The 9,550-nt window shown below is 36.7% G+C and overlaps 2 protein-coding genes across 2 annotated transcripts in view; both read left to right on the top strand.

Annotated features, from left to right (window-relative positions):
• The window catches only part of IPO11 (importin 11), a 138,026-nt gene that overhangs the window by 111,135 nt on the left and 17,341 nt on the right, over positions 1-9,550 (top strand). The window lies entirely within an intron of this gene.
• LRRC70 (leucine rich repeat containing 70) lies at positions 4,548-6,607 on the top strand. Its single transcript, XM_006779548.2, is given in 8 exon segments — positions 4,548-4,691; positions 4,694-4,816; positions 4,819-5,040; positions 5,043-5,085; positions 5,087-5,307; positions 5,310-5,462; positions 5,465-5,709; positions 5,711-6,607. Coding segments are annotated over 8 exon segments (1,833 nt in total). The 5' UTR covers positions 4,548-4,615; the 3' UTR covers positions 6,461-6,607.

The raw sequence follows: 9,550 nt of genomic DNA, 5'->3' as shown, positions 1-9,550 counted from the left end.
ATGATTTGATTTGTATGTTTGTTAAACTATATTATCACATAAGCATTGCTGCTATTGGAACAAACAGTGATAGTTGATTCGGGTCATTTGAATTTCCACTGTGTGTTTTAATTAGTATGTTTGTTTTGACTCTGTCATATGCTCAAACTTTAGTGGAAGTCATGAGAACCTATTATTTTTGCCTGCTCCCTCCTTTACGTTGGAAATATTCTTTTTTACTCAGAGGGCCCTTAACTTTGATGTAAGGGATTGTTTCCGTTGCCAACTGTTTTCTTCCTTGCCAAGTAAGAGAGTTGTTGTGAACTCCTCAGTGATGCCCTCCCCAGGATATTTGCAGATGTGGTTGGGAAAAGTCATTTCATCCCCAACCTTTGCATCTCAGGTGCTGAGGTGCTGGGGGTGCCATGGCGATCACGGGGAAGCAGGAGGGTCTGGGGGTGCCGGCTGGCCTGCACCCAGGCTCTCTCTCCCTCCGATCGCCATGGCGATCACGGGGAAGCAGGCCTGCCGGCACCCCTGGCCCTAGGCAGTCCCGGAGTGCCAACTGGCCTGTGCCCGGGCTCTCTCTCCCTCTGATCCACAATGCGATCACCGGCTGCAGGCAGCCCGCACCCCAGACCTGGGGTTGTTGCCTTGCCTGCTGCCAGGCTTTCTAATGGCGATCACCTTTGCCGGCCCCTTTGCTTGCCCCCCAGCTCTTGCCTGCCACCTGGATTTCCGATCCGTTTCACCTCCCATGATTGCGCTTATGTGTGCAAATTAACCCCCACCTTTGTTGGCAGTTAACCGCCATCTTGGTTGGCAGTTAATTTGCTTATCGCCCTGATTAGCCAATGGGAAGGGTCAGAGGTACGGTTAATTACCATGTTTGTCTATTATTAGATAGGATACTTAACCTAATATTTTAGTAGCTTTTCTACAGTAAAAATTAGTTCTTAATTTTTTGTCTCTCACATTTAAATGTCTTAGAAACATCTTCGTGTGTGCGTTATCGGCCTTATTGAGATATAGTAATTTACAGACTATACAATTTACTCATTTAAAATGTACAATTCAGTAGTTTTTAGTATATCCACAGAGTTGTACCACTATCACCACAATCAGTTTTAGAACATTTTTATTATCCCCAAAAGAAACCATGTACTCTTTGATATTCCTTATTCTCTCATTCTCCCTAGCCCTAGGCAACCACTAATCTACTTTGAGTCCCTATAGACGTGCCTATTTCAGACTTTTCCTACTAATGAAACCAGACGGTATGTGGTCTCTAATTCAGCATGTTTTTAAGGTTCATCCATTTTGTAGCATGTATCAGTATTTTATATCTTTTTATTGCTGAATAATGTTTTCTTGTACAGATATACCACATTTTGTTTATCATTCATCAGATGATGAATATTTGAGTTGTTTGTTTCTACTTTTTGGCTATTATTATTAATGCTGCTATTATTTGCGTATAAGTTTTCATGTAGATGTGTGTTTTCCTTTCTCTTGGGTGTTGCTGGGTCATATGATAACTCTGTTTTGCCCCTTGAGGAACTGCCAGACTGTCTTTCATAGTGGTTCTAATTTCTCTATGTCCTTGTCAATACTTGTATCTTTTCTTTATTATTATAGCTATGTTAGTGGTTGTGACGTGGTATCTGATTGTGGTAGGTACATTTTTTAGCTGGTTCCGTTGCACCATTACTTACCTTTGGGACTCTTAACTTGACACAAAGACTTTTGACTATTAGTGGATTGATTAACCTGTGCAGATTTTGGACAAAAGCATACAAATTCAATATTGTTTACATGACACTAGCTTCTTAATAAGGAAATGAAGACCAGGAGAAATTGTTAAACTTCTGTGTTTTTATGGGCTTGATGCACAGTGGATGCAAAGTTGTGGAAAGATATAAGGGCAAAGGGTATGAGGTAAGTGTACTGAAATGGAAGAAATTGTGTTCTGGTCAGAGTCCTTTTGTCTTTGGAGATAAAGATGCTCCTTTCTTCCCAATATAGGGAGGGCATCTCTCACTGAAGGTTTTATAATCTGTTTCAGGGGTGAAGGGCAGAGGGTATGGGGGTGTAGCTGGGAATTGGAGGGTCACAGAGAGACCTTTTTGTTTCTGTTGTTTTCTTAAACTCTTTTGCTTAAAATATTCGATGTTGCTACATTTTGGGGTAGCATGTCCTGAACCCCATATATCTAAGTTGTATTATGCATTTAAAAAACAATAGCCAGTCACAAAGGATATTTGTGAGAATTGTAGATCATTCATTTGATAAAGACCTGTTATCCAGTATGTACCTCTGTGTGTGTTTTTTATTGTCATAGAAAGATAGTGCTTGGTATTATACAAAGTACTTAATATGGAAATCATTCATATTGTTATCTGAAGTAATTGTTGTCTTGATGTGAAGTAAAGTTGCTTTAATATTGAAAGGGGAATTTTAGTGTACAATTACATCTTATCACTGATATTTTAAGTGTATTGTAAATCATTGGTAAGATTAATAAAAGTCAGAATTAGAAAACCAAAGCAATCAGCTTTTTGGAAAATGACTAGATAATATATATTATAAAAAATTTATAGTCAATTTTTTAAATCCTTACCTTAAAATATTACATTTATAGCCCTTATCAGATGGCTCAGTTGGGTGGAGCATTGTCTCATTCACCAAAAGGTTGCAGATTGGATTCTTGATGGGTTGTGGGGGGTGCATGCAGGAGGTGGCTGATCAATGTTTCTCTCTCACATCATTCTTTCTCACCCTTCCTCTTTCTCTAAAGTCACTGAAAAAATATCCTTGGGGGAGAATTAAAATATATACACACTTATCTTAAAAGATTCAAAACTTATTCAGATGTGTATGTAGTAAAATGTCATTTAAGGGCCTCTTTCACTCTCCCCAATTTTTCTTCCCAAAAAAGATAACTTTTGTCAGTAATTTGGAATGCAACTTGATATCATTATATACTGTTACGACATGCACTCTTAATATATAGGGTGGGGCAAAAGTAGGGCTACGGTTGTTTATATGGAAAATCATGCAATAATTTCTAAATAACAATACAAGAATAAACTATGTTTTGCATACTTACAATTGTAAACCCATTTTGCCACATCTTTGTATTAAGGCACTAATTGGTAGTATTCAATATTTATTATAGTATCCCCAATTTTTCTTTGGAAAAATTAGAACATAGAGAATAGTGTAACATTTGTGTTCATTATTCTAAATTGCTTGTTTATTTTGCTACCTGTTTCTTTTTTCTAAATATTCTTATTGACTTTAGAGAGGAAGGGAGAGGGAGAGAGAGATAGAAACAGTGGTGAGAGAGAATCATTGATTGGCTGCCTCTTGAACGACCCACATGGGGGATTGAGCCCATAACCCAGGCACGTGCCCTGACTGGGAATCGAACCGTGACCTCCTGGTTCATACCATAGGTTGATGCTCAACCACTCAGCCATGCTGGCCAGGCTCTACCTGTTTTTTAATCAATAAAGCAAAGTTGAAATTTCTAATATGTATTCAAAACAAGATAAATATTTTATGCATTTAAAAATTCACAAAAATTATATTACTCTATTTACATCTTATTTGAACTTGCTTTTTCCACTCATTAGCTATCTGTTGTTGATGTATACAGTATTTGCTCATTCTGAAAATTTAAAATTTTCAAGTTTTTCCTTTTAAAAAATACTTATTTTTTTAAATTATGCAGTATTTAACTGTGTGCATTAGGAAAACTCAAATTAACTGCATTCTGAAAAATAAGTTCCTGAGATTTCCTTTCAACAATACTTTTGAAACAGATAAACTTACTTCCTGTCTCTCAGTTTCCTGTATCCATGGCAACCTCTGTTTTACACACTGACTATGGAGGAACTAATGTGAAGAGTGGTGTTTCCTGAGCAAACTGTGACTTTAAAAAAGAAAAAGAAAAAAGTTGGAAGGGTGGAGGTCAATGGTGCCACAGAAAGAAATGGAGTTTAGAAATTTCTCTCTACAGATCTAGAAAGAAAACCTTTACTTGAATCAGCCGAGTGTTAATAATGTGAATTTCCTGCTCTTGGTAAGACTATTTATTTAATATAAACTTTTAGCTGAAACAGAAAATAATTTGGTTTGTGAAAAACTGTAGTTTCAATTGAGTTTAATTGTTTTATAATGAATTTGTGTTTTTATAGTTTATAATGTTACTTAATTGATATTAGACTTTTAAGTTGATAAAGGGACATATTATATCCAAAGACCATTATTCCTGCATCATCATTTGTCACTTTTGTTATAGTCAATTGTAATATTTTAAATGAACTTAGAAAACATTTTATTTTGCAGTTCATTAAATTTGAGTTATCATTTTGTCAAACAGTGGGTTAATGTATGGCCTTGAGGTGCTAATAATCCTAGAGCATATTCCAAACTCATTATTTTATGCTATCATTGTAGTATAACTTATGTGTACTTAGTATTATTGGCTGTTACTAAATAAAAATAAAATAGAATACAGAATTTTTGGTATTATAAAACTTTCATTTTAAGAACATTTTTATGATTTAAAGTTTTATCTTCTCTTCTTATAGCCCATTCTGATAGGAACAGAAAAGTCAAGAACAGGGCTATGTGCAGATTCCATTTTTTTCTGCCTTGCCTATGACCCTTTTTTCTTGTTACCTGTAATCTTGCATTATTAATCCATAGGAGATACTTGCTTGTGTGTCTGTTTGCCAGTTCTGCACTGGGAGACAAACTAACTGCCATGATTTAGGCCTTTCAAGTATTCCCAGGAATTTTTCTGAAATTACAGTTTTTCTGTACCTGGCTGAAATAACTTATTTCATATAAATAAAACTGAATTAACAGGGTTTCATTCTCTTGTAGTATTATATTAGGATAATGCTGGCATTGTGTGTTTATATCCAAAAGCCTTTGTTCATTTGAGGCACCTCTATTTTCTATATTTAAATAATAATTTTATGAAACATTTGGATCCTAGAATATATGAGGGGCTTTCCAGTCTTTGTAATTTATGTTTACAGTGTAATCAATATCCATTGTTCCAAGAGGAGTATTTAATGATCTAGTTTCAGTGCTTAAATCTGCAAAGAAATCACCTTACTCTCCTCGGGAGTGGTACTTTGTTGGCATGATTGCTCTTTGGATAATTGATTTATCCACAATAACATTTTTTGAGGATATCAGATACAGGCTTTCAACATCTTGGAAATTTGGATTGTTTGTACCTAGATGGTAATAATTTAGCAAAAGTACCATTAGATGCTTTAGAAGTACTTAAGAGTCTTAAAAGACTTGTCTCATAAAAGCAATACAGTCCTTTGCATTTAAAGGGCTTGTCAACTTGGGATATTTGCTTCTGAAAAATTCAAGAATTAAAAACATTACTAGTGATGGGTTTAATGGAATTAACAATCTTAAACATTTGCTCTTAAGTCATAATGATTTGGAAATGTGTCTGACACATTTAGATGTTAAAGAATTTAATTTACCTTAATTAAATTAGACAGAAGCAGAATAATCAGCATTGATAATGATACAGTTGAGAACATGGGAGCATATTTGAAGATCCTTAATCTGTCATTTAATAATCTTACAGACTTACATCTAAGGGTCCTTAAGCCATTGCCTTCATTGACTCATCTTCAGGCAAATTCTAATCCTTGGAAATGTAACAGCAAACTATTGGGCCTTCGCAACTAACTGGCTAGCATCTTCAGCCATTACCTAAACATCTATTGTCAGAACCCCCCCATCCATGCGTGGCAGAGCATTGCATTATATTAAGTGGACTGACTGTACAGATTGCGTTACATCTTCGACAAATGTATCCAGAGCTTGGGCTATAAAATCTCTTCATATTCATCACAAGACTACTGCGTTAATGATGGCCTGGCGTAAAGTAACCACAAATGGGAAACACTTGGAAAATACCAAGAGCATTTCTTTCGGGGAACAAACTTCACCTTCCAGTAGAGTTTTTCAAGAAAATACCTTTGCTAATCCACTAGAGACTACTGCAGTGTTACCTGTGCAATTACAGCTTACTTCTTCTGTTAACTTGACTTTGGAAAAAACCAGCGCCCTACCAATTGATGCTGCTTCAGTGTCAGGGAAGACATCTCTAATTTGTACACAAGAAGTTGAAAGGTTAAATGAGGCTTTTGACATTTTGCTAGCCTTTTTTATCTTAGCTTGTATTTTAATCGTGTTTTTGATCTACAAAGTTGTTCAATTTAAACAAAAACTAAAGACACTAGAAAACTCAGGGGAAAATAGACTTGAATACTACAGCTTTTATCAGTCTGCAAGGTATAATGTAACTGCCTCAGTTTGTAACACTTGTCCAAATTCTCTCGAAAGCCCTGGTTTGGAGCAGATTCAACTTCATAAACAAACTGTTCCTGAAAATGAGGCACAGGTCATTCTCTTTGAACATTCTGCTTTATAATTCAACTAAATAGTGGCTGTAAGAAACTTTAGTGCCATGGACATGAATAAAACTGAAGCTTCCTTGTAGAATTATAAACTTTATTTGGAAATATAATGAATTACATGAGCTTAACATTAATAAATAATGTTTTTAATAACTTGTCAATATTGTATTTATTCAGCAAATATTTTCTTTGATAAGCACTGTATTAAGTATTAATAATAGCTAACATTTTTTGGTACCAAACACTCAACTAAATACTTGAGATATTAGATTTAATATTTAAAAAGCCTTGTAAGGCCTGGCTGGTGTGGCTCAATGGTTGAGTGTTGACCCATGAACCAGGAGGTCCTGGTTAGATTCCCTGTCAGGGCACATGCCTAGGTTTTGGGCTTGATCCCCAGTAGGAGGTGTGCAGGAGGTAGCTGCTCAGTGATTCTCATCATTGATGTTTCTATCCCTCTCTTCATCTCCCTTCCTTTCTCTGAAATCAATAAAAACATATTTTTTAAAAAATAACTTGTAAGGTAGTGCTGTCTACATTTAACAGATCAGGAAACCTAGGCAGAGTGAGTTTGAGAAACTCCCACATTCTCACAGCTTGTGACGCGTTTTAGATCTGTCTAACTCTAAAGCCCATGCTTTTTTTTTTTGAAATATAGTTTATTGATTTTTTACAGAGAGGAAGGGAGAGGGATAGAGAGTTAGAAACATCGATGAGAGAGAAACATCGATCAGCTGCCTTCTACACACCCCCTACTGGGGACGTGCCCACAACCGAGGTACATGCCCTTGGAATCGAACCTGGGACCCTTCAGTCCGCAGGCTGACGCTCTATCCACTGAACCAAACCAGTCAGGGCAAGCTCATGCTCTTAATTTCATGCTACACTGCTGCTTAGGTGCTAAGATTATAACTGAAAAACACAAGCACAATTCCTATTCTTGGTAGAGCTTAAAATCTATAGGAGGGAACACATGGTTACTATACAGTATTTATTTACAGTTTATATTTTCGTCATGTTTTGTTTGAGATCTCATGGAGCAAAAGTTTTTATGTTGTATAGTTTCCTCATGTTTTGGCTTTCAAAACCCCTTATCTTCAGTCATCTCTTCTCATTTATGAAGGCCTCCTTAGCACTGTTTTTCCAGTCTTCTAGAATGGGGACCTGTGAAATAATAGAAAATACTTTGCACTTTTGATCCTCCCAGACCTTGTCCTATGTATATCTTTATCTGGATGTTCATTAATATTCTTTAATAAACTGGTAAACATAAGTATTTCTTTGAGCTGCTCTAGCAAATTAATGGAACTCAAGGAGGGTGTCATGGGAACCTCTGATTTATAGACAGTTGGTCAGAAGCACAGGTGTAATCTGGGTTTGGGACTGGCATGTGAAATGGAAGCTGGTGGGGCCAGTCTAGTGGGACTGAGCCCTTAATCTGTGGGATCTGATACTATCTCCAGATATTAGAATCGAGTTAAATTGTAAGACCATCCCTCTCCCCCTGGGTGGTATCACAGAACAGCTTGTTGTGAGGGACAATGGAATTACTAGCAGATGGGAATTCCACAATGAAAGCCGTGAGGCTAGAAACCGTTTGTGAAAAAGAAGGTTGGTATAGCTGGAGAGTATGAAAAATTAGATGATGTCAGTGAGGTAGGCAGAAACCAGATTAAACAGGGCAGAGTAAACTGATTAGGAGTTTGAATTTTTAAGTGAAATGGGAAATTACTGAAAGGTTAAATTCTTGCTTTAAACATGTGAGACCTGGTGAGATCTTGCAAAAGAGCGCTTTGGTCTGCTCTGTAAAGAATGGGTTAAACGGCCAGGGGTGGGCAAACTTTTTGACTCGAGGGCCACAATGGGTTCTTAAACTGGACCGGAGGGCCGGAACAAAAGCATGGATGGAGTGTTTGTGTGAACTAATATAAATTCAAAGTAAACATCATTACATAAAAGGGTACAGTCTTTTTTTTTTTTTTTTTTTTTTTAGTTTTTTTCATTTCAAACGGGTGGATCCGGCCCGTGGGCCATAGTTTGCCCACGGCTGGGTTAGACTGAGGAAGCCACCACTTCCTATTTGGGAAGTTATGCAGTAGTACAAACGAGGGTCAGAATTGACTTGTGCACAGTGTTCCTGGTAAAGGTATAGGCAAGTAGAATTCAGAGATAAATGTGACAATTTGATGATGAATGGGGTGTTGGAAGAATAAATGAGAAGAAAGGTCAAGACTGAACCCTGGGTTTCTGGCTTGAGTCACTGGCTAGATAGGATAGCTCTTTATTCAGATAAGAGAGCCTGGTTTTGATTTTGTTTCAGTTTCTTTGTTTTTGTTGGGGAGGCTTTCAAAAGTTTGGTGTTAGATAGATATCTTAAGTTTGAGTTGCTTGTGAGACTGAGAAGCATGGATGAGAAGGATGCAGATGTACTTAGGGTTCCGGAGCTCAGAGAGAGGTCGTTGTATGTGCTAGCAGGATTTAGGTGGAATTTGGCAAAGAGCTTGCATAAGGCAGGTTTATATATAATATCTTTACTACATATATTTCCCTAAATAAATATTTTCCTTATAAGAAAAATATGCGTAACTTTTTTTGGTCAACTTGAATACATTATTCTTCTAGAGCTGTAACAAAATTGTCAAATGTCTCATATTGATAGTTAATTACACATACATATTATAAATAATACTTTAGAGAGATTTTCCCTGCTTATTTCATGATCCATTTTATTCAAATCCTTCATATAAATTTTTGACATCAGTGTGTTTATCATTAACAAAGTCCCCCCACCTTTTTTCGTTATTGATTAAGGTATTACATATATGTCCTTATCCCCCTATTGCCCCCTCCCCTCCTCCCCCCATGCCCTCACTCCCCTGGTGTCTGTTCCATTAGTTAGGCTTATATGCATGCATACAAATCCTTTGGTTGATCTCTCCCCCTTACCCCACCCTCCCCTACTTTCCCTCTGAGGTTTGATGGTCTTATTGATGCTTCTCTGTCTCTGGATCTGTTTTGGTTCATCAGTTTATGTTGTTCATTATAGTCCACAAATGAGTGAGATTCTGTGATATTTATCTTTCTCTGACTGGCTTATTTCACTT

Source organism: Myotis davidii, unplaced genomic scaffold, assembly GCF_000327345.1.
Source record: "Myotis davidii unplaced genomic scaffold, ASM32734v1 scaffold135, whole genome shotgun sequence".
NCBI lineage: Eukaryota > Metazoa > Chordata > Mammalia > Chiroptera > Vespertilionidae > Myotis > Myotis davidii.
The sequence above is the reverse complement of the archived record's forward strand: the minus strand, read 5'-3'. Positions and strand labels throughout refer to the sequence as shown.